This window comes from Onychomys torridus, chromosome 7 (genome assembly GCF_903995425.1).
Source record: "Onychomys torridus chromosome 7, mOncTor1.1, whole genome shotgun sequence".
NCBI classification, from domain to species: domain Eukaryota; kingdom Metazoa; phylum Chordata; class Mammalia; order Rodentia; family Cricetidae; genus Onychomys; species Onychomys torridus.
The window spans coordinates 57,067,465-57,091,962 of record NC_050449.1 but is presented as its reverse complement, the minus strand read 5'-3'; the positions used below and the strand labels follow the sequence as shown (position 1 = coordinate 57,091,962).

Here is a 24,498-nt window from a genome sequence, read left to right as displayed (position 1 = left end):
AATGAAAACACATTTACAATGAGTTTGTAGGTATTAGTCCTCTCTGCCAAGTCTTCCTCCAAAGCAGCCACCTTAAGTAGTTCTGATTACTATGGACTAACCAAACATTTCAGCTCTACCTTCCTCTGGGCTAAGACTTGACCATGAACACACACAGCAAACAGTTACTTCCTGAACACCTGGGGCAAACCAAACCTTGTATTTCCACGCCAGTTTCCTCATCATAAAACGGAAATAACCTATCCTATTGCAATTATGATAACTAAAGTAAATTATGTTTTTAAACCACAGTTGGGGATGCCTGGAAAGGTGGCTTAGCACACAAAGCACTTTCTCCTCTTCCAGAGGACTTGAATTCAATTCCCAGGCCCGACATGGTAGCTCCCAACTGCCTGTCACTCCAACTCCGAGGGATCCAGCATCCAACAAACGCCCTCTTCTGGCTTCTTTAGCACAGTATGCATACACACACACACACACACACACACACACACACACACACACACTCTCTTACTAAAAACACACTTGAGAAGAGTTCTACATACACATAAGTACTCTTATAAGATCTCTAAATTTCTGCATAGCACTAATTGAAAGAATTTTGCTCCAGATGTTATGGAAGCTTGTCCAGATGTAGACATGAAGTGACCTATAGTTGCTGGGTTGGCATCACATATTTTAAAACCAAACCACTCTCCAGGGATTCTCAAAACTTCCCTCTGTAGGAATAATATTTTAGCTCTTAACATTTTACAGTTTTCACAGGTAAAGTACATGTTTTTACTACATTCCTCTTGAGGTCGGGCATTGCAGCTTAAGTCATGATTTTTTGTGGCAGTAAGTAGAACAGACACTAGCTCCACGTTTGATACACATTTACCAAACCACACTTTTCCAGAATAAAAGTATTAGCTTCACAAAACATGCTCTAGGCAGAAGGAACCCTGGCCTGAAGCACAGACAGTTGCTCTTGGGCCACACCTTGCACAAGCTCCTCAAGGGCATTGACCTTTGGCTTCCTTCTAATGGTCTACACTGCGGGACTGGTGAGATAGCTCAGCAGGTAAAGGTCCTGCAGACAGGCCTGAACATCTCAGGGAGCAGGTAAAGGTCCTGCAGACAGGCCTGAACATCTCAGGGAGCAGGTAAAGGTCCTGCAGACAGGCAGGAACAGCTCAAGGAGCAGGTAAAGGTCCTGCAGACAGGCCTGAACATCTCAGGGAGCAGGTAAAGGTCCTGCAGACAGGCCTGAACATCTCAGGGAGGAGGTAAAGGTCCTGCAGACAGGCCTGAACATCTCAGGGAGCAGGTAAAGGTCCTGCAGACAGGCCTGACAACCTGAGCTCCATCTCAGGGACCCACATGGTGGAAAGAGAGATCCAACTCCCACAAGCTGTCTTCTGACCCTCATATGTGTGCCACCCGCAAATAAATGAAATTTAAAAGTTATTAAAAGTCTACAGTGTAGGACAAGAAGGCCTCCTTTAGTTAAGTATGCATCTAACTGGAGTACTGTAAATAAATCTTAGAGTTTTGACACAGTCCATTTGGGTACTTTGTCTACAGTCAAGTCCTACTGATTCTTAAAGGGAGTTTCTAACAAACTTGATATTTGATTACAGAATACTTTCCATTGTTAGTCAAAAGGGTAAAACACATCAAATATGGAAAGACTGATGACCAAGGCAGAGTCCTCTTCTAGGCCAAGGAAACTTTCCCCTCAAAGTACATTAGATTCAACCCAAAACATGTATCCTAGCTAGACCAAAGACATTCATTTGTCCTAACTAGATCAAAGTCATTCATTCATCGTGGTAATCTCCATCCTCTATTTTGTTGTTGAGGTGTTGTTTGTTTGTTTGTTTGAGACAGGGTTTCTCTGTGTAGTTTTGGTGCCTGTCCTGGATCTCGCTCTGTAGACCAGGCTGGCCTCGAACTCACAGAGATCCTCCTGGCTCTGCCGCCCAAGTGTGGGATTAAAGCCATACACCACCACCGCTCAGCCCATCTTCCATTCTTAAATTAAATTCACCCCCTGAATAATGTAACTCAGCCTTTAATGATGATAAAAAACAGTAAATGTCATGTAAATACTTCATCCTGGTGCTATCTCGGCCTCTGGGTTCTTCCGAGACAATGGAAGAACCGACCAGCCCTCTCTTATGCTTCTCTTAGTCAAATAATCTGCTGGCCATTCTGGTCTCGCCTTCCTAACTAGTGGGGCACTATTAAGTGGCACCTAATTTTAGCAAGAATTGGAGTTACCTAAGACACTTTGCATACAGGAAAAAAATGAGCTATTTCACAGAATTTTACTCCCAATAATGTTAAAAGTCTCGTCAGGAGAGCGGTGGAAGAATGCCATTTGCCAGCTTCTGGGGATCAGCTCCTTCAAGGCTCTGATCATGTTTGCCAGTTCTGATCTTTAAAGGGCAGGGCTAGGCATGGTACTAATCACCTGTGGACCCAAAACTAGGGTTGCAAGTTCAGAGCCAGCCTAGGAAACGTAGCAAGACCTTGGTGTGGGAGGGAGACGGAGTACCATGGCTATCAGAATATATAATATTCCTGAGCCTGGCTTTGAAAGACGGATGCATCTATCACTAACAGGAATCCAAATCCATATAAACCTTGTAGAAAGTCAGATACATACAGACTCATATAGACATTAAGAAAATTCTGGTATATTCAATATATGGATGTACAACATGAAGCAATTTTTGACTTAATGTTTAAAAAAAAAACAGCATCAGGACAGGGGATGAGGGTACAATTCAGTAACAAAGTGGTTGCTTAGCATGTGCAAGGCCCTGGGATCCATCCCCACACCACACACACACACCTATTGTTGGAGGTTTTTGCTCTCTTGGGGAGCCCACCATCCAGTTCCCCAATAAATCACACATGGAGCCTTATTATTATTATTAATGCCTGGCCTTAGTTTGGCTTGTTTCGAGCCGGCTTTTCTTAACTTATCCTGTCTACCTTTTGCCTTTGGGCTTTTCCCATTCTCTTACTTCTGTAAATCTTACTCTTACTCCATAGCTTGCTGTATAGCTGGGTGGCTGGCCTCTCCTCCTTCTCTGGCTCCTAGATCTTAGATCTCTCCACCCAGTTTTTTCCCTTCTATATATACTCTCAGCCTGCCAGCCCCACCTATCCTTTCTCCGGCCTTGCCATTGGCCAGTTCTTTATTAGACCATCAGGTGTTTTACACAGGCACAGTAACACAGCTTCACAGAGTTAAACAGATGTAACACAAACAAACTTAAACACAGCTTCAAATATTCTACTACACACACCGCAGGCTAAAAACTACATATGAAGTAGAAGTATATAATTACAATAATTACAGAACACAGGAAATATGCAGGGGGCCGGGGGAGAGAGATTGCAAAGACAGCCAAAACGTTGACTAGCATTTTTTCTTCATATGCTACATTTTACTTACAGAGTATGCATTTTTCAAGATGAAACAATATAAGGGGAAAGGATGGGAGACCTGCTGGGAGTGAAGGAAAAATGCTTGACGGAAGTAAGGGAATGGAAGAGTTTGGTTACCATTTACTAAGTGCTGTTACTAAGCTTTCACCCTAGCGAGCCACTGGGTGTTCACAATAAGCAAATGGTAGAGTATCTGTGCTGGGAGGATAGCGTGCCTAACCTTGTCAACAGGTGTAAAAAATAATTACAGACTGCAAACTGCTTCACCGGTTATGACACAGTTGCAAATCAACATCAACTGTCTCTGGAAACGCCCGTTCATATGCCCCTCTAAGGATCAGCAACCCCTGAATTAAACAGATGATCCGCTTGTGTAATAATGCCAACCACCTATCCAATGTTTAGCACATGCTAGCCTCTGGTGAAACATATTCCTCTAAGAATTGTCCTCATCCCATAGATAGGAACCTGAGGGGCAGAGGTTAGGTGATCTGCCCACGGTCAGACAGCGAAGAGTCAACACCACACATGTAAAACAGAAGTCATGAGTTCTATGTACCTCTACTTCACAGGGTCCTGGAGTGATAATACTGGCCGTGAGCTGGCTCCTTAGCTCCTCCTACCTCACTAGTGTCTCTGATCCACATTTCAAGGCTCATTAGTTTTGGGGCTGGAGTGTATCTATCTCAGTGGTACACTGTCAGGCTTAGTATGCACAGGGCAGTGGGAATTAAACACACACACCAAAGAAAAAACACTTGAATTTGATAGCTATGCTTAGGGTCCAGAAGCAAAGGCACTGGATGCAGTAACACCCCAAACCCACTTTGCTGGAGAACCTGCACCTCAGGAGGAAGTTGAGACGTTTAACTGCAAGTTAGGGGGCACCTAACAAGTCTCATCTACCTATCACCTATCTATCTATCTATCTATATCCATCCATCCATCCATCATCCATCCATCCATCATCCATCCATCATCCATCCATCAGCCACCCATCCATCCATCCATCCATCATCCATCATCCATCCATCCATCCATCATCCATCCATCCATCCATCCATCCGAGTCAAGAATGCCCACAGCTCTCACCTCAACAGGAATGTTTATTCTGAAGCCAAACACGAGTGATTATGGACAGAGAACAGGAATTGGGGTTGCGTCAAGTACCATGTTCCAACATGGTAACAATTTCACAATGTTTTTATAGTAACAACAACAAAGCCTTAAATCAGGGTGTTTTAAAAATACATCGGTGGGAACATCAGGTAAATGGGTAAGCCTGTGCTGTAGGTCTCAGATACTATCTGATAACATTCTTAGCCTTTGGATTGGTGGAAGCTATAGGTCTGTTTGCTTATTTCCAAAAGGACTTTAAGGATAGTCACAAGGATATTAGGTCAGACACTGAGACAGGCAACAAATAGCCATGAAGGGGCCTAAAGCCAGGCAAAGAGCTACAGTTAGTAAAATTCCAGCTCTCCACAGTCACAGGAATTCTGGTCAGTCGATCATCCTGGCAGGACATTTAGCATTATTATTATTATTATTATTATTATTATTTTATTATTATTTTCCCTGAGCACTTCAGTTCACTCCAGCGCCTTACATTTCGTTTAAGGTCACTATTTCCAGGGCCCTTGAGTGTCATGTTAGGGGTTGCTGGCCTCATCCCTGAGGCTGGAGGTCAGAGACTGGCCTCACCTGCGGAGGAGCCGGAGTTCGGGGCCCAGCGCAGGTAGGGCCAGAGAGAGGCCGCCGGCCCTGGGCCCGTCGCTCCGAGCTGGGCCTTGCAGGCCGGCCCAGGCGCCCGGTTACTCACGTTGCACCAGCCGGTCCCCGGTGAAGGTGGCGGAGCAGCTGGTCACCAAAGCACAGGGGACAGCCGCAGCCATGGTTGCGGCAGAGCGAGTTCCGCGCCGGCGTCGCTTCCGCCTCGGACCGCACCACTGCGGCCGGCGCGCGGGGGAGACGCTCCGGGAACGCGCTCTGGGCGGGGCCGCTGCAGAGCCAGCCCACCCCCCTTCCGCTGCTCCAGTGGAGTGCGCCGGCCGCGCGCCGCGTTGCTATGGAGACCCCCGCCTCCTAGAAGCGCTCGGGAGGCCTGCACCTCCCGGGACAGGTGTCCTCAGCCCGCCGCAGCCATGGCGCAGGGTGTGGAGGGCAGCGACCCCATCGGATCCATCCTAATCCAGGTGGGAAATCGGCCGGGCCGTTAGCCGGGCAGACCTCCCTGCGAGCCGCAAAGCGTCGCTTGTGCCCCCCAGGCTGTGCCATTCACACCTCACAGCAGGAAACACAGCTACACTTTCGGGCTTCTTGCTTTCCGGGTCGAACACAGAACATGCTGGGCGAGCGCTAAGCAAGTGCTCTACCACTAGGCTGCATCACCAGCCCTCCTTTCACTTTTAGGCCAGATGGCCATTAAACCAGGCTGGCTGTCAGCGCACTCTGCAGTTCAGGCAGGCCTCGAACATGTGGCCCTCCTGCCTCAGCCTCCCGAGTAGCTGGGGTTATACATCTTGAGGCTCAGGTGTTCAGGGCACCGTTAAAAACTACATTAAGAAATGTTTAAAGTCCGTGACTTGGGGGTATGGAACTAAAAGGTGAGGAATTCGAAGAGAACGTGAAATATGGGATCTATGCTTCTCCTGAAATATACACAGCTTGCCTGGGAACACACACCAAACATATATTAAAGATAACTTGAGCTACAAATCAAAACAGAAATGTGGCACAAAGGAAAACTCCAGGAAATATCTTTATAATCGAGGGAGAAAGCTTTCAAAGTCTTGACTTCTTCAGGAAAAATTCAGTTTGTGACAGTTGAACAGATATTTCTGAAATAGCTAAGGTATTTTGTTTTTGCCAAGTTTCGATATGGTCACGTTAAGATGTTTCCTCACTTACGGTAACTTCTAACTCATATTTTGCTCCTTTTGACTAAGGCTTAACATAATTTCCTGGAAGGTCAGTCACTTCTAGAAGAAACACAAACCCTAAACTCACCAGTTTCATAGACTTCCTGTTAGGAATTGGACCTAGAAATCTTACCTTGTATCATTCTCAATAATTTACCCTGTGATGAGTTTAGCCAAACTGGAACATCGGAAGGGACAGACCCCTAGTGCCTTCACTCTGACACCAACTGCAAGGTTATGAATCTCCAGGGTAACCCTCACGTCAGACGAACAAGCTATGAGCCTATGAGTCCTGCGACACCCTCACATTTTATTGTTTGTGAGCAAGACTCGTGGAACTCAGAGATGTGCTATACTTGTGATTCGGACCTGTCATAGTGAAAAAGAAGGGTTAAAACTCGCTCCAGGGGCCACCCCAGAAGAGTCAGTGGGCATAATCACCCCCTTCCGGGCACAGTATGTGACACCGTACAGAATTTGGCCAGCTGGAGACACCTACCTGAGCTTTTTGCACTCAGAGTTGGATTGCAGCTCAGTCTCACACTTTGTGCAGGCTCCGGTTCTTCCAGACATCACAGCTGACACAGGGCGGCTCCAGAAACCCCACTGTGAACTGTGTTTGTTGTTAGACTGTCTTGTGGCTAAACATCCAGACACTTCAGTCAGGCAGGACATCCCAGGGGCGTAGAGATCATCTCTCAGTAGCCAAGGGTGAAGCCAGAGCTTTCTTTGGGTACAATTAGTTATCCCGTACACATAGCCCCCTTTTCATTGACACTAAACAACCAGAACACTAGTGGGAACTTCCTCCAACCCTGGGACCAGCCAGTTCTTCCCCACAGGGATATGACTACAGGGGCAGTCTGTTTCCCGTTTCACCAGACCTGGAGCATAGCTGGGGGGAGGGAGGGCAGTACTCTGGGTCTCAGTTTCACACTTTCCCTTAAATTGATTATCTCCAACACTTCTCTTGTGGTCTGGAATAGAATAGAACAGTATATTCAAAGCCTTTCTTCTTCATAGTGAAATCCAGATAAAGTTGTTTGGCTAACTTAAGATACATGACAGCGAAAGCCAACTTGTGACATTGGATTGTAAAACAGGAATGGAAAGTTGCAACATAGTCACCTCTACATTAACAGGTGTCCTGCTTGTTTAGGAAGGTGTTGCATAATTTTTTTGTGTGCAGATATGAATACTACATCAGCTTCCCCCAGATAAGTCACTTTGGTGGTTTGAAAGAAAATGGCCCCCAAAGGGCAGTGGTAGTATTAGGAGGTGTGGCCTTGTTGGAGGAAATGTGTCACTGTGGAGGCGGGCTTTGAGGTCTTATATATGCTCAAGCCATGCCCAGTGAGTCAGTTCACTTCCTGTTGCCTTTGGATCAAGATGTAAGGATTCTTAGCTCCAGCACCATGTTGCCTGCACGCTGCCTTGCTTCCTTTTATGACAATAATGGACTAAACCTCTGAACTATAATCAAGCCACCCCAGTGAAATGTTTTCCTTTATAAGAGTTGTTGTGGTCATAGTGTCTCTTCACAGAAGTAAAACCCTAACTAAGACAGGTGCCAAAGTAATGATTCTACCCAAATCTAGCTTGGTGAAAAATGAGTTTTACTGGGATTACTTCCAGGAGTGTAGGTAACCCCCAAACATCCGAATCCCCCAAGTCTGACCCCAGCTTCCTTAAAGATGTACACATGGAGTCCTCTACTTTAGCTAACCTTTTGCACTGTATAGACCTCAATCTGGAAACCATGAGGTCACATGCTGCTTGGGAAGGATTGCATACAGGATGTAGGAAGGAGTGACTGACATCTCAGTCTAATGCCTCCCCACCTCCACCTTCTATGAGGGATGTCAATGGCCAGGCCTGAGGGATGCTTGTGAATAGCTGCTCTGAGGAAGGTGGAGAAGGGCTGTAACTCTTGGAGAACAGATTTCCACAGCAGAAGCTTTCTCCAAACACACTGAGTGGAGAGCCAATGTGAAGGAAGAAAGCTACCACCTGCTAGGTTCTTCTACTTGTTAGAGCTGATCTCTGTGTAGGGTTGAATTCTCTACATAGACTCTGCATGATGAGGTGATATGGAAGCCCTCCCTGCTTTCCAGCGAGTCTTGAGTTTTGAGACAAGCAGCACTGCTCTGTGCCCACATGGATTATTCGTCTGTCTGGGCCTCTGATTGTCCCCGATAGTCAAGTGTGTTAAGTAGAAAGAGCACTTGATGTTTACACGGGTGAATATTGCAGGTAGACCCATATATACAGAAAATGCCAACATGGTTCTCAAACCTCCCAACATACTGTCCCTACATAAACAGGATCTTTACCCATGTCTCCTTTTGTTCCTGGGCATTTAAATCCTTCCTTTCCACTCCACTGCTTTAAACTGACTATACTGGCAACCTAATTATCTAATTCTATTTAAGTGGGCATGGAATATAAAACCATTATTGATTTTAAGATTGTTTCAAATGATATAACGTTAAAATAGTCAACCTCAATTTTAATTTTGAATTAAACTAGAGAAGAATCACTATCAAAAAGAAAAGAATATGATACCCATGAACAGCCTGAAAGCAGTATCCTCAAAACCTCCTTAATTAGAACTTTCAGAACTTAGACTGTGTCATCTTGTAAGTTTCCTTGTGGGTTTGTGCCATTTTCCATCCCATTGACAAATGTTTGCAGTGTGGCCTGTTAGGAACCTTTACTTCCTCGGCGTCTGCATAAAGGCTCTCTGACACTGGGTCAGGTCACGTGACTAAGTGATATGGCCATGAGCCATAAGCATCAAAGGGTTCAAGAAACATGACCTTCCCTGTGTTAGCATCAGACTCTTAACAGAAGCACAGGCCCGTTTCACACCACAGAGCTTACTGTTGCATTTAAAAGAGCAATCCAAACTTACTTATGCTCTATGGGGTAATAGGACTTGTGACTCCACACAATGTGAGCAGAAGCTGGAGGGTAAGGAATGATGACAGCATTTCTTTATTCTGCACAGAGGCCTGTTAGGCACCCTTCTGTTCACTATCCCTTCATCAACAGTCCATGACTCTCTTACATTTATGTGTGTATATGTAGGATGCGTGAAAAGATCTATGTTAGAAACTAGACATTTATTTGTAAAACTGTATAGGCTGATTTTTTTATGGAAGGATTTGTGATAATCAAATTTTCAGAAAGTACAAACAAGTGATTAGAGCTGACCTAACATTTAACATACATAGAGACCCTTTTCTATGAGCGGAACAGATTAATGTTAGACATAGGTATAGGTAGCTTCTGTCTGAGGAATTTTTGGATTGCTGATTGATGTTTGAGAGCCCAGCCCACTGTGTATGGTGCCACTCCTGGACAGATGTTCTGTGTTGTGTAAGAAAGCAGGCTAAGTATGAACCAGGGAGAAGAAGACAGTAAACAGAGTTCTCCCATGGCTTCTGTTTCGAGTTCCAGCCCGGCTGGAGTTCCTGGCCTAGCTTCCCTCAAAGATGGACTGTAACTGTAAGATGAAACACTTCCTCTCTCCCCATGTTGCTTTTGAGCATGGTGTTCATTACAGCAACAGACAGCAAAGCAAGACAGAAGAACTTTGAGAACAGATCTGAAGTACTTAGAGCAAACTTCAACACAGTTGGAATCAAACTATCAGGGTGGCTTGCCAGGAAAGCTAAATGTTTGCATTTTCCACAATCATTCCAGTTGTCAATGTTCTGTCCCATTGTCAGGTATAGGAACCAGAGAACTGGATCTTCATGGAATTCTATTTGACAACATTCTAGTAACTACAACTTCTTTTGCTTTAGGGCCTATAATTTAGGTATTTTTATAATTTTAACTGAATCCAAGGAGGGTCATAGCTAGCATATGGGGGAGCCAGGCCCTGCTGGGAGCTCTGGGCTATCTCATGGAGCCCTAACAACCATGCTAGGCGAGTATTAAGCCTCAGTCTATAGAAGAAAGTAAAGAACAAACATAAAAAATAATTTGATCTAAGTGGTCACATCCACTGTATATTGATCCTTAAATAGGTCATGTGTGTAGATGTGTATGTGTCTTTGTATCTATATATTTAACATACTGTTCCTACAGTGATAGATCCCTGGTCTTTCCATCAAAATCACCCTTTTAATCAGTTTTGGAAAGTGTATTACAGAAGTCCAGCAGTTATATCTTAGCACATAGCTTGGAAACAACAAAGCTAAATTGACAGCTTGATGTTTTCCCTGGCTTTCTCGTCAGTCCCTGGGAATGGTTTATAGTATATACATATAACACCAAAATGAGCAAGGTCAAGAGTAACTCCAAGATATGAGGACGAGTCAGCCAACACATCAGTCCCTGTGTGTGGTATATAACACATACATATAACACCAAAATGAGCAAGGTCAAGAGTAACTCCAAGATATGAGGACGAGTCAGCCAACACATCAGTCCCTGTGTGTGGTATATAACACATACATATAACACCAAAATGAGCAAGGTCAAGAGTAACTCCAAGATATGAGGACGAGTCAGCCAACATTTGTGCTGAGTAGAAGTGAACAAGGTGGAATTTTGCATTGCTAATGGCTGTGTGGCATCTGGTGTCACGGATCTTTCAGGATCTACAGCAAATCTTTGCTGCATTAAGCCTTTCAAGGGTTTCTACTAATAACGGCTCCGTCCCCAGACTGTCAATACAATAATAGTTTCTAAGTAGAAACTATATGGCAAGTAATGTTTTTTATGTTCATAGAGATAATAGGTGACCTGTGAAATTTCAAAATGGCAGATTAGACATAACGGAAGAAATAGAAACTTAGAATTTAACTTCATTTCCTGCAGGTCTGGTGTGATGTTTCTCATAGAGCTTGTCTCATGCAGTCACACAAACAGGTCATCTTAAGAGGAGAGGACAAAATAACCTGGCAAGAACCTAAACCCTCTTGAGAAAGTGAAGCCAGCAACTTCACTGAGCAATACGATTGAGTATCAGCTAGCCACAGGCAGTGAGTTTTGCTAGGGTTTTCAATCCAGGAAGCAGGGGTTCACCCCCTCCTCTGTGGCTCACCTGTACAAAATGCGTTACAGATTGTTTCTGACTCCCATTCTGAAGTAGCTAGTGTGAATCCCTGTTTTCCAGGTGAGAACTTTCCCAAGTTCAGGCAAGAGTTCAGGTCACATGCATCTGGCAACAAAGTCTGTATTGCTTCATTGTTATACCCATTATTTCACTTTCATTCACTAATTCCAAACGATAAGGAAATGATTTTGTTCTGGAAAAAAAAATGCCAAAAACAATGGAGGTGCTGAATTTTGGATCATATACAGGGGAACTGGATGCTCAGAGTCAGTGCTAGGAGCTCTGTGACGCTGCCGTTTCTGGGGTTCTTCCGTACTGGGTCTGTTACTGTTCTCTCACAACTCTGTGAAGGAGTGTTATTGCCCAGACACGGGGCAGATGAGGAGAATGGAAACCTTTGGTACCTTGGTGAATAATTCAACTCAGTCTCACTCCCTCACATGACTGGAAGACATCATTATAGAAAGATCCCTGGAGCTGTACGTACAGAGGAGAGCGCCAGTTCACTCCTAGGAGGAACCAAAATGTAAGGCTGTCCCCTTGAACTGCCACTTACACTGCACATTTTCAAGCAGTAGATGGCAAATCACAGCGGTGATTTGGACAAAAGGATCAGAAGACATGCCTCTTCATCACTGGTCCCTACAGGCAAACAGTGAGTGTGTTCAAGTATCAATCTGTGAGCCCTGGAGGCTCTGTGTGACGATTTGAGCAGAGTACAAATAATCAGATGTGTCTGCCAGACTTGGATGTGCATCAGTGAAAAGATGCAAATTCTGCCTCTTGAATATGGCACTGGGTTCCATGGGAACATCCCCAAGTAAACAATAACAGGCTGGACCAATGTGCAAGTCCAGTTATCCTACCAGAGCACAGGTAGACTTTTCAAAATGCCTTTAGCAACCCAGTCTGCAGAGTGCTCTTGGTGTGACTGTTGCTGAAACAGGTGTCTGGGGTTGTGAATTAGCATAACAAAATGTTTTCCTCATGGCAGCAACCCACGAAATGATCAGTGCCATCTGCATTTATCTGAAGTTTGGTTTCTAAGATGCACGCAGAGAGTCAGCTGCTTCCTTGTGTCATGATGCCGATGATGCTGATTTGATCTCGAGGGTGCCTAATGGAAACATGTTCACCATTTCCAAGGAAAACACACCTCAGCAGGGCAAGCTAAAGCAGTGGCATATACTGCTTTTCTCCCCACCCCTACCCACTTCATGGATTATTTCCATTTTTCATGAAGCAAAACAAAATCAAAAGCACACATAACAGTGTGTGGCAGAGCCTGCTAGCACAGAGAGCCACCAGGCCCTGTGGGCACACTTGCTGTCCTCTTGAAAGAGTCACTTCTGCTGGAAGTAACCTGTTTCTTACCTTAACCCATCTGAAGCAATCAGGGTCTGGCACAGACTTACCGTCTCTGGCCCATCTGCTTTACCACCTGGCAGAGCAGGAACCATCCCGGCTACCCTTCCATCTTGACTCTCTTTCTAGTAGCAACACAAAACAGAAATGGTACAGAAGCCTTCTTGTCCAAACTCTGAAATGATGATAGAACCCTCCTAATAAGGGCTGTCCTAAAGCCACGGAGGCAGTCCTTTTTAATGAATACCATAGAGCCACGTGTGTCTCCCAACTCAAGCCCACCATAGGTCTGTAACTGTCGATAACTGCAGGGCTGGGGATGTGGCTCAGTTATTAGAGTGCTTGCCTCATCCTGGATTCAGTCTCTGAATTTTATTCAGGCACTGATTGAAAACCAGTGTGTTGGTGCACACCTATAACGCCAGTTTCTAGAGGTGGAGGCAGCAGGATGAGGCAGTTCCAGGTCATCCTTGGCTACTTAGTGAAAAATCCAAGGCTAGCCCAGACTGCATAAAACCATGTCTCAAAAACCAAAAACAAAATTTGCAATAGGTAAACAACACATACTTCAATCTGTCTATCTATCTATCTATCTATCTATCTATCTATTTATTTATTATTTATTTTTGCATTCAGGTCCATGAGGACCTTCATCAATTAAAGGAGAAATTAACAAAATTCTCAAGTGAGGAGACAAAAGACCCCCTAGACATTCAAAATCTTGAGACAGCAATCCAAAGGACCGAAACGGGGCTAAAAGTAAGTAAAGCTTTGGGCAGGAAATTAGACTCTGGAAAGAGAAGGAAGGACTGGTGGTTCTCACGGGACCCCATGTCATTCTTTAGCAGAGCTGGGTTTAGGGTGACCACCAGGCTGTCTTCCTCCAACGACTGCTTGAAGTTCATGTAGGACAGAGGCATTATTCCATGGTGGTATGCCGGGTCTGATCTTCATAGCCAGGCTGTCTACTGACTTCGATGCAGTTTCTTTTGTGGTGAGGGCTGGGGGTTACATAAGCTTTGAGTCTCAATTGTTCATTATGCTTTTGGGGACATTTGAAGTAATCTGGCCTTGAGGTGCCTAATGATACCTTAGGCATGTAATAACACACAGTGTTTTGTGCATTTGGGGGGTTTGGGGGTAGCTTAATTACACAAATCAAAGAATTGACCTAATGAAATGAAGTAAATTAGCTGAGTATTTTACACCCACCATAATGGCCTGAGCCTTGACTTTTCTCTAACAGATTCACATTGAGAAGTATCTAGATATTGTAAACCACCAGGTGTTAATGGCTCCTGTGGACAAAAGCTTACAGCCTCCTCTGGCTTCCAAATGGTAAGTAAAATAGCCACGTTACAGCCCAAAGTAAATACCACCAAGAGCCTTTATCTCTTGGGGGAAATGCCTGAAGTTGGTTTCAGAATCTGGAACTGAGGGATGCTTGCTGGAGGCTCCTTTCAGGCCTGCTGCTTGGTGGCAGGACAGTTGTCTGGGGTCCTAGGTTGCTGTTGCTTCTTGGTGAGAAATGGTTAGAATTCTTCAGGGAAATATTTAAATGGAGATGGGTTGGGTTTGATACTGCTCAGATCACGTGGTACTTGTTACAGTTTTGTACTTTCATATGTGCTTTATTACTAAAGTAAGTTGGGGAGTGGAGATTTGGATCTGAGGTTAAGAGTGCGTACTGCCCCTCTAGAGGACCTGTGTTCAGTTCTTGTGATTCCAGCTCCAGGAGGTTTGACACCCTCTCCCGGCCTCTACGGAGGCCTCCCTCCCCTAATACACAGTGTATACAATTCACACACAACACACACACACACACACACACACACACACACACACACACACACACACACATATAAAATAAATCCTGAAAATAATTTTGGTATCTGGAATATGCCAAACAATTAATATAGTTTGGTTGAAATACCCATTGTGTACTATATCCTTAGAGATGATTTATTGAATTCAAACTGAGTTAAAAAAGAGCAGTCTTGCCATGGGCCTTCTAATGAGTGGCCATAGATGAAGCTTGGTGGTTAGTCTTAAATCCCTGTGACTCTTCTTGGTGTTTTGAATATGGACCTGGCATATGGGACTGATGGTAAGCAGTAAAGGCAGTGTTCTGAAACTGTGCAAGAAGACATGGAGAAGTGTGGACAGAGTCAAGTCCCCATGCGGTATAGTGGGGAGCAGAGCTTTGAGTAGGCATTGACCATATCTTCCCCCTGTCCCCAACCATGAAGGTGGACCCAAGCATCGATTACCCTTTGATAGAGGTTACCTTGTCCTGTCTCCCTACATCTCCCTAGCCTTGCATACGTAAGTATCTGTCCTACCAGGCTACTCCATATTCACCACAATTTACCTCACTTCCTAGATGGAGTACCACTTAGGCATTCATTACTAATGCTTTGAAACAGGTTATCTGGGCTTGATATCTTAGGACACCAAAACTTATTATCTCCTAGTTTGTTGTCAGGAATACATATGGACACAGCCATGCTAAGAGCCTCTGCCTCAGGGTCCCTCACAGTCTCAGGGCTGACTGGAACAGTCCCCTTTAAGAGGGCATGGAGACGGGAAGGGAAGGCAGCTGCCTGAGAGATGGGTGAGGATCTACTTCCAGCATCAGTCACACAGTTGCCTTTCAGGTCCACTATCACATGGACTCATATGAGGGTCTCAATCTGAGGAATAGAAGAAAATCCATTCCATCTGGGAACCTCTGGGAGCAGAAAGGTTGGGGAATGGCCAAATGATGGACACATGGTACAGGAATGTTGTGTCACCATCATGGCGGCTTCAAATGACAGTGATCCTCTTGCCTCAGATTCCCTAGTGTTAGCTTACACGGGTGAGCAACCATGGCTGCCTTCATCAATGATTCTTTGCTGTATCAATACACCGACGCTCTCCATATCTCCACTTACATCCGGGTGTTTGAATCTAAAGCCTCATTCTCCTTCCCTTCCCCTTCTCCTTTCTTTTCATCCTGAGTAGGACCGTCTTTTTTTTTTTTTTAAGGAAGTTTTTATTCATTTAACATAACCACAGATCCCCCTCCCATCCCTCCTCTTGCTCCCCCCTCACCGCCACCATCCCCTCCTCTGAAAGGGTAAGGGTTCCCATGGGGAGTCACCAAAGCCTGGTACATTCAGTTGAGGCAGAACCAAGACCCTCCCCCCTGCATCAACCTAGATGCCCCTCAACCCAAGAATGGACAAAGAAAATGTGGTACATATACACAGTAGAATATTACTCAGCTGTAAAAAACAATGACAGCATGAAATTTGCAGGCAAATTGGATGGAACTAGAAAATATCATCCTGAGTGAGGTAACCTAGACTCAGAAAGACAAACATGGTATGAACTCACTCATAAGTGGATACTAGATGTAAAGCAAAGGATAACCAGACTACAACCCTTAGCTCCAGAGAAGCTAGCTAACAAGGAGAACCCTAAGAGGGACACATGGATTGCCCTGGGAAGGGGAAATAGATGAGATCTCCAGAGTAGGACATGTATCAGCCCATATTTAATCCAGATCATGGAGGCTTCCAGGAATCTCCTCTCTGGGTAGCACTGTGGCTGGTGTCCTATGGGATTCAAAAGACTCTAAGCTCAGAGGAAAGACTTTAACTTGGTGAAAATTGCAGTGTATGGTGGCACCTGGTTAAATGGAGACTCAAGTACAGCAGACTGGAGCATGGAGAGCGCACTCCAGCCTATTCTAGAGGGTCTGAGGGTCAAGGTGCTCATGGGCTCAGGCACGCTGAAAGGAAAAGGGGGCGCTTTCCAGGGAGACTGATATAACCCGCAAGAAGACCACACAGAGAGTGGTCACAGGAGGTCTGTTCATCAGGGAGACAAGTCAGCTTGGTGGAGGGAGCTGGGGGAAGAAAAATGGGCAGGAAGAGCAGACTGGATAAGAGTAAAGTCTAAACGCGGTTCCTTAGAAAGGAGGAAGTGCTGATGACTTAATGGGAGTGGTGTTTTGTAAAGCTGACTCTGGAAATGCTGTAGGCAGCGGCTGGGGACGGTCTAGATTACCAGCAGTGGCCCAGGTGTCATCAGATGGCTTAGCTGCCACTCCTTCATCCAGCAAGCATGTGTTCAACAGCTGTTACTTGCCAAGCATGCTTTTAGATCCAGGAGCTATGTCAGTTAGCCCCAGACCTTGTCCTTCTAATCTGAGGTGTGCAGATCCCGATGAAGAGGTTTGCAGGGGGAGTAAAAGGAAACCCTGCGTTTGAAACATTTGCAGAGAACCTCAGTGTTCTCGACATTAGATAGAGGTGAGAAGAGTGAGACTCAAGAGTGACCCCCAAACTCTGGCCTGGGCCACTGAGAAGGTGGAGGAGTTGTGTGGATCTAAATGTTGGCAAAGGGAAATTGTGGGAGAAAGGGTCAGGTTTTGTTTCAACCTTGGAGCTGCTGCTGCTCCTCCTCCTCCTCTTCCCCCTCCTCCTCCTCCTCTTCCCCCTCCTCCTCCTCCTCTTCCCCCTCCTCCTCCTCTTCCCCCTCCTCCTCCTCCTCTTCCCCCTCCTCCTCCTTATTTTTTGTCAGTGAAAACAACTGGATTTAAAATTCATTTTACCAAAAGCAGTTTCTTTTCAATGACCGCATCTTGGAAGCGGAAGCAGTGTGGTTTCAGGACTCAGGCCTCTGCTCCGTGGGCTTCAGCTGCTCCCACACTCTCCGTTTCCCAGTGCTCTTGAGGCAGGTGGTGGATGTGCTCTCTTCTGTGGGAACCCTTGTGGCTGTTTCGGAGGCTGGATGTGTGTCAAATGTTTATCAACTTTCAGTTCTCACTCATTGGAAGGGTGTTCTTGGAAATTTGAAGGGTGGGTTCTTCTTCTAGTCTGAACATCTTCTTGTATCTTTCCCCCAATACAGACAGACACCTTTTGTACTTCTGATTCTCATAACAATGTGCAGTTAAAGGGTTCTGGAGCTCTCCTTAATATTTTTCATATTTTTCTAGGCTGAAACATTTTATCTGGAATCTTGATTTTTGTGAATTTGTGATGAGTCCAATCTGTACAAATGAGATCCCACACCTTTTGTCATCCTTGTAGTCCGCCTGGAAGCCTCTGAGATGCGAAGTCAAAACCCTGGCATAAGTGCAGTAATTCTTCTCCTCTTTTATAAACAGTAATTTATTTTTATTTTATGTGCATTGCTGTTTTGCCTGAATGTATGTCTGTGTGAGAGTGTCAGATCTTGGTTATAGACCATTGTTAGCTGCCATGTGGGTGCTGAGAATTGAAGTGGGAATTGAGCTGGAAAAGCAGTCAGTGCTCTCAACCTCTGAGCCATCTCTCCGACCCAGGAATTCTTCTCTTTATAGAAAACAAGCTGGTGAACAGTGCTGCTACCAGGTGATCAGGGATGCTCAACACTGAAGTCGACAGCATCCCAGCCAGAGCTGCACAGTGGGTTATCATGTCTGCTGTATCCAGCCTGAACCTCCCTCCCAACCGAAGCTGAGCTTTGTAACACCAAATCTTAAAGGTCTTATAATAAAAAACCCGAAGCCGGGCGGTGGTGGCGTACGCCTTTAATCCCAGCACTCGGGAGGCAGAGGCAGGGGGATCTCTGTGAGTACGAGGCCAGCCTGGGCTACCAAGTGAGTTCCAGGAAAGGCACAAAGCTACACAAAGAAACCCTGTCTCAAAAAAACAAAACAAACAAACAAACAAAAAAATAGACCCAGATTTTGGGGTAAATGCTGAAAAATTGGAGAGACAAAGGAACAAGACACTGCCATGTCTCACCTTGCCAACTCCACGAATCCTCTGACCTAATGCCTCTGAGTCCTCAGCCGAAAAAGCTCCAGCTGAAAAGGGTCAGCCAAAAGGCCTCTGGCCAAAAGGGGCTACGGTTCCTGTCTCCTGCCTTATATACCTTTCTCCGCCCAGCCATATTACTTCCTTCCTAGTGATGGGATTAAAGGTGTGTGATTCCCAAGTGCTGGGATTAAAGGTGTGTGCCACCACTGCCTGGCCTCTGTGTTTAATCTAGTGGCTTGTTCTGTCCTCTGACCTTCAGGCATATTTTATTAGGGTACACAATATATCACCACAGAACTTAGAGCTTCCTAGTGCAGAAGAGACTGGGTTTGGGAGAGATGAGGCAAGAGACACCTGGTTTTAAGGCCCAGGGGTTGAGATGAGAAACTAAGGTTCAGTGAATAGACAAGACCTCACGCTGACTTTGAACAGGCCTTGGGAACGGTAGGGCCAGCACCAGGCACACACATGTGCAGTTACATGAAAAGCTTTACAAAGCACTTTAATGTGTGTTGCCTGAAATCAGCCCCACAATCACAGGGGGTAAGTCATTATCCCCATTTTATAGACACAGACCTAAGACTGAGTGAATTGCATGAGATCACATGGCCAAGAAGTCAGCAGGAACTCTCAGAAAACCCAGTCTTCTAATCTAATGCTACTGAAAGACAGTGTAATTTGCAGTGTTTTCAGTATATTTAATTCTTAAAAGAAATCCTGTTAAATCTAAGTAAAATTTAAAAAATAAAAGCTCTTTACATGAATTAAACAATTCAATGAGATAAAACGTGCCAACTCATACTGATAAAACCCTAGTTTTTGGCCATTTATAATCTTTTTAAAAAATGTGTTTAAGAAACATTTATGCTGGGTGGTGGTGATGCACACCTTTAATCTCTGCACTCGGGAGGCTGAGCCAGTCGAATCTCTGTGAGTTCAAGGCCAGCCTGGTCTACAGAGCGAGATCCAGGAAAGGCGCAAAGCTACACAGACAAACCCTGTCTCGAAAAACAAAAAACAAAAAACAAAAAACAAAAAAAAGAAAAAAGAAACATGTATTTGAGTGATGTGTGTGTATATGCACATGAGTGAGTGCACGTGTGAGTGCATATGTAGAAGTCATAGGACAGCTTGACGGTTCTTGCCTTTCACTATGGAAAGTGTGAGAATCAAATTTAGGTCATCAGGCCTGGTGACAAAGCACCTTTACCACGGAGCCAGACTCTAGCCCTCACCTCTTGATTTTTAAGTTTAGCACCGTCACTTGTCAAAAGGTATAACTGGCAGATTGTCCGATCCGCTTATTCTTTGAGAACAAAGAATCTATAGGGAAAAATAAAGACTGGTTCTTGGAGAAGAAAATATATGGATTTACTCCCCACTGAGGATACTGAGTCTTAGTTTGAAATAAAAGAGGAAGCCACAGCCGGAGGCCAGTGCAGATGATGGGCAGGGCAGGCATAGGTGGAGTCAGTGTGTGTCAAAGCGTCAAAGAAACATCCTAACTTCTGGTAAGCGCCTCAGAGCCGAGAACACAGCTAAAGGCCATCAGAGGAGGCACCTGTCACTAGTGAGATGATCTAATAGGTGAGCTCTCCTGCCCTGAGTTGACTCTTTGCTCTCGTCTCGGTAGATGAAAGGGTCAGGGAGTTGTCTGGGGACTGAAAAGAACTAATGAGTAGCAAATGGAATCAAACAACATTTCTGGGGAGACACCTCTTATCTGGTCCTCCTCTCTTGCTCAGCCCCGTCCTTTCCTTTTATTAGGGTCTAGAGGAGTGGAAGAGGACCTGGACCAGGGCATGGAGCTGGCATCCACACGTGGTCCTTGGGTATTCTCTTTCCTGCTCTATACGGTTGTATAATCATGGTCTTCCTCTCAGGAAGGCAGGAGGGCTGCCAGGTTTCTAGGATCCCCACAAGCCTGGAGGAGGTGGCAAGAGCATTTCTCGGACCTCGCTGTCAGAGCATGGTGAAAAGTGGGATGCAGCTCGAGATGAAACGAGATGGATCAAAGTCAAAACACTAGAGAAATACGCAGAGTGGTTCTTCAGGGACTTCTGGGCTGTACAGCCTGCTTTATGTATCGTTTTCCACAGACCACACCAGGCTCTGAACCCACGTCTGTTCATGAGAGTCTCTTGGGTCAAGTGCAGGACAAGCCGTGATTACCCACCTGAGAGCAAAGAAGATGTCAGTCACAAGGATGTCAAGTAGAGTGGTACTGTTCGGTTTTCACTGTCAACCTGACCCAACCTGGAATTGCTTCAGAAGAGGGAGTCCCACAATCAAGTCTAGATGAAATGCCTGTCATCTGGTACCTTCCTCTTACACCATAGCTTGCTTTTCACAAATGCAGCTTTCCATTTAAGCAACACTAGTTGGAAAGCCTTCTTCAACACAAGGGGAAATGTGGTGGTGGATAGTACAAACAGCCAGTCGGTACACAAAGTAATCATTGGCGCTGCCAAGCGCAAGGCTTTCCAGCCAGTCGTCTAGTGGTAAGGACATTATCAAAAGTAGCCATTTTAATCCGAGCACTCGGAACCCTTTGGTCGGATTCATTCTGACCCCCACGCTGGCAGTGGTGCTGTGTGAAATTGCAGCGCTTGTGCGCCTGTTGCTGGCTGACGGCTTCCTGCTCCCACCATTCTTAATGGCCATGTGCCACTCGTTGACGCTAGCAGAGTGACTGCCATCTGGACCAGCACTGTCAGGAGCCTTCGCTTTATCCTCTATTGTGTGCGTATTTGAGGGGGGCAAGTAAACAAGAAAACGAATGAGTAGCAGTGAAGACCAGCAGACAGAAAAGTGGTTTCTCCCAACAGGGAGGGCAGATGAGGAAGGCTTGCACCTTGGGTCCAGCCTGTTCCAGGCTGTCCTGTGCAGGACACAAATCTCAGCACTACAGCAGTGGCTACCTTTAGGTCTCAGTCTGTTCCTGGTCCCTGCACCCACCCCAATGTGTGTGTGTGTGTGTGTGTGTGTGTGTGTGTGTGTGTGTGTGTGTGTGAGAGAGACAGAGAGAGAGACAGAGAGACAGAGAGACAGAGACAGAGACAGAGAGACAGAGAGAGACAGAGAGACAGAGAGAGAGACAGAGACATACAGAGGAGGAAGGCAGGGGTGTGTGTATATGTTGATACTGACCAGTCTACATGAGGGGCGCTCAGAAGTCTAATAAATGATATTAGTGTCATATCATAAACACCATTTACAACCATCCACCAAGAGACTCACTCTGGTCGGGGGCAGTTCTTGTCTCTGTACTCTCCACTAAGTCCAACACAAAGCTGTGTTCATCACACACAAAAGCAACTTAATTGAGAGGGAGAAAGAAGCTGAAGCCAGCTGAGGCTGTGGCATGGAAGGATTGTGGTGGAGAGCCCTGGGTCCTCTCTGCCTTGGGGAGCGAGCCCCTGTGTGGCACACCACTTTCCTTCTTTCAAAGATCTCCTTGGGACATTTTTTTTTTTGAGACAGATCTCAAACAAGTTGACTGAGCTTTGGTTTGTGTGCTTATTTCCCCTTCAGTTTGGGACATGGTTTTGCTAGATTGGAATTGCAGGTTGATGTGTTTTTCCATGTTTTTAAGATCTCAGTCCACCTTTTCTTGCTTGCCTTTGTGAAAAGAAGTGCCTTTCGATTTGGATTCTAGTTCCTCCCTCATGGTAAGGTGTTCTTTCTCTCTTGCATGATTTTCCCTCTGATTTCATGTCATTTGAATTTTGATATGCCTAGCTATAATGTTTGATATTTATCCAGGCTGGTAGTTCTGAGATTCCTGGATCTGTCGTGAATTTCAGAAAATTCTCAGCCGTCATTACTTACTCGTTTGTTCCTTTGTCCTTTTCCAGTAGTCTCACTGTAGGATGCTGCACCATTCTAGGTGTCTCTCAGTTCTTGGATATGCTGCTATGTTTTGTCATCCTTTCCTAACCTCTGCACTTGGGACGAAAATTTGCCCCTTTTTTGTACTGATAAGCCTACCAAAGGCATTATTTATTGCTTACGTTGTGTATGGTGTAGCCTTCTATTTTGATTCCATCTCAGGTTGTTAGGAGACACACTTATCCCTCTATTCTTGTATGCTGTCTCCTTTTTCCACTAAGTTCTTAGCATGTTAACCATAGCTACTTTATATTCTGGGTTGGATAATTTCAAAATATCCATCACCACTACATCAGTTTCTGGATTTTAATATGTCACTCCAAACTGTTTTTCTTGCCTTTAGCATACCTCAGTATGTTTGTTGGACATGAAGTGTAATGGGAATGGGCTACATAGACCTTTACTGGTAGTGGTCATCTGACCAGGAATTAGCGGTGTTTACCATCAGCAGTGACCACAGATCTCTGCATATTCCCTTTCCTCCTGCATCTTTCTGTCTCCACTCTTGTCTCTGAGTTTCCCCACAAGTTTCAGAGCCTGCACCCTGCAGTTCCTTCATGTGCATTCCATTGCACAGGGGTTCTATGGCTGCTCCTCTGGTATGTGGGAAGTAGTCAACATCCCAAGGGCAGGTCTTTCAGGTGGGTTTGTGTCCCTGAGCACAGGTTTCCCTCAGCACTTCCTGCTTAAGTGAGACAAGAAGGCTAGATGGACTAGAATCTCTATGAGCTGTCTGCAATTCTTCAGAGCAGAACCCAGGAGTATTTCAGAGTGGGTATATCCTCCTTTTCTAGCTGAACACAGGTGGAGGGCTTTTCTTCGGTCCCCATAGTGAGAATATGATGTGGATCTGGAAGTAAAACTCGGACTTTGAATTTATGAGTATCTCTGCAGTGAGCCTCAGCAGTTTGTCAAGTGGAGCTGCAATGCCCTCCCCATGGCTACAGCCACTCTAGTCTCTGGCTCCTGTGCCCTCCGAGTTGTCTGACTTTGAATCCTACCGTCTTGCTTTTCCAGAGAAGCCTTTTGCCACAGTGATCATAGGAAGTGGTATTTTGTTTGCATTTTGCTTATTGTAGGGATAGAGGTGACCATGTTCAACATCTTGAACACATTAGAGGAATATCCAGAAGTCTAAGTTGCTCTTTAATGGTAATTGTACAAAGTGGGCATCATAGTAAAACCAAGATATTAAGTTATATTAGTGGCTGGATTTTATTCATTTTGATTATTTGGTCATATTATGGAACTTGAACCTTCATTTATACGAAAAAATTAAGTATAATATGAGACATATATACTCATTTTTACAATTTTACATTGCTCAGCAGCAATCTACTGCTTAGTAGGGAAAGCCTTTCACTAGCTCTGCTGTTAATCTTTGCAACAATTAAGACTTCAGAGATTAAAAAATGTATTTGCCATTGGCTGTCCTATCATTTTATTTTAGTAAACAAACAGGGCAGGAACAGCACTACTTTTTTCTCTACCAAGATATGCTTTATGTCTAATAACTGTGTCAATTGTTAGTTGTAATCAGAGCCAGAGCTGGCACTTTTTATTAGTGTTTTAGGTATTTATCAGACTTGAAAATCCTTGTGCTTAATCAAACAGCTGTGGGTTATAGTGACCTCACTGCTAAAGATTGCTCTAGCCCGCCGAAGTCATCAAAAATGTACTTCTTATAAAGCACAATTCTAAGTAGGAAGCATTGTTTTACATTATGGTTCGAGAGGCTTTTGGAGCTACAGGAGATTTTAAACCCCCTTTCTGTTTACTTAGGATGATTCCAACTGTAGTTGACCAGAAAGCCTTTATTTTCCCCTTGGAGACTGAGGATAAACTTTGGCAACCTCAAAAGCAGCATGGTTCACGTTCACATGGCCTTACAAAAGCAAAGGTAGGATCCTATGAGACTGGTGGGGTGGAGTGGAGGACTGGGGGGAGGGAGGGAGGCCAGGGTGTGAGGTTTCTTCAGGAATAATGAAAATATTCCAGAGTTACATAG

The 24,498-nt window shown here is 45.0% G+C and overlaps 2 protein-coding genes across 6 annotated transcripts in view; one reads left to right on the top strand and one right to left on the bottom strand.

The window, feature by feature from the left end:
* Positions 1-5,395, bottom strand: part of Aagab (alpha and gamma adaptin binding protein) — a 42,800-nt gene extending 37,405 nt beyond the window's left edge. For both annotated transcript variants that reach the window (XM_036193428.1, XM_036193429.1), the window contains exon 1: positions 5,267-5,395. In XM_036193428.1, coding sequence (XP_036049321.1) covers positions 5,267-5,339 — 73 coding nt within the window. In that variant the 5' untranslated portion in view covers positions 5,340-5,395. The remainder of the gene's footprint in view (positions 1-5,266) is intronic.
* A 111-nt stretch (positions 5,396-5,506) lies between these two features.
* The window catches only part of Iqch (IQ motif containing H), a 183,321-nt gene continuing 164,329 nt past the window's right edge, over positions 5,507-24,498 (top strand). For all 4 annotated transcript variants that reach the window (XM_036193329.1, XM_036193330.1, XM_036193328.1 and 1 more), the window contains exons 1-4: positions 5,507-5,639; positions 13,438-13,560; positions 14,048-14,139; positions 24,273-24,390. In XM_036193329.1, the coding sequence (XP_036049222.1) occupies positions 5,589-5,639; positions 13,438-13,560; positions 14,048-14,139; positions 24,273-24,390 (384 nt within the window). In that variant the 5' untranslated portion in view covers positions 5,507-5,588. The remainder of the gene's footprint in view (positions 5,640-13,437; positions 13,561-14,047; positions 14,140-24,272; positions 24,391-24,498) is intronic.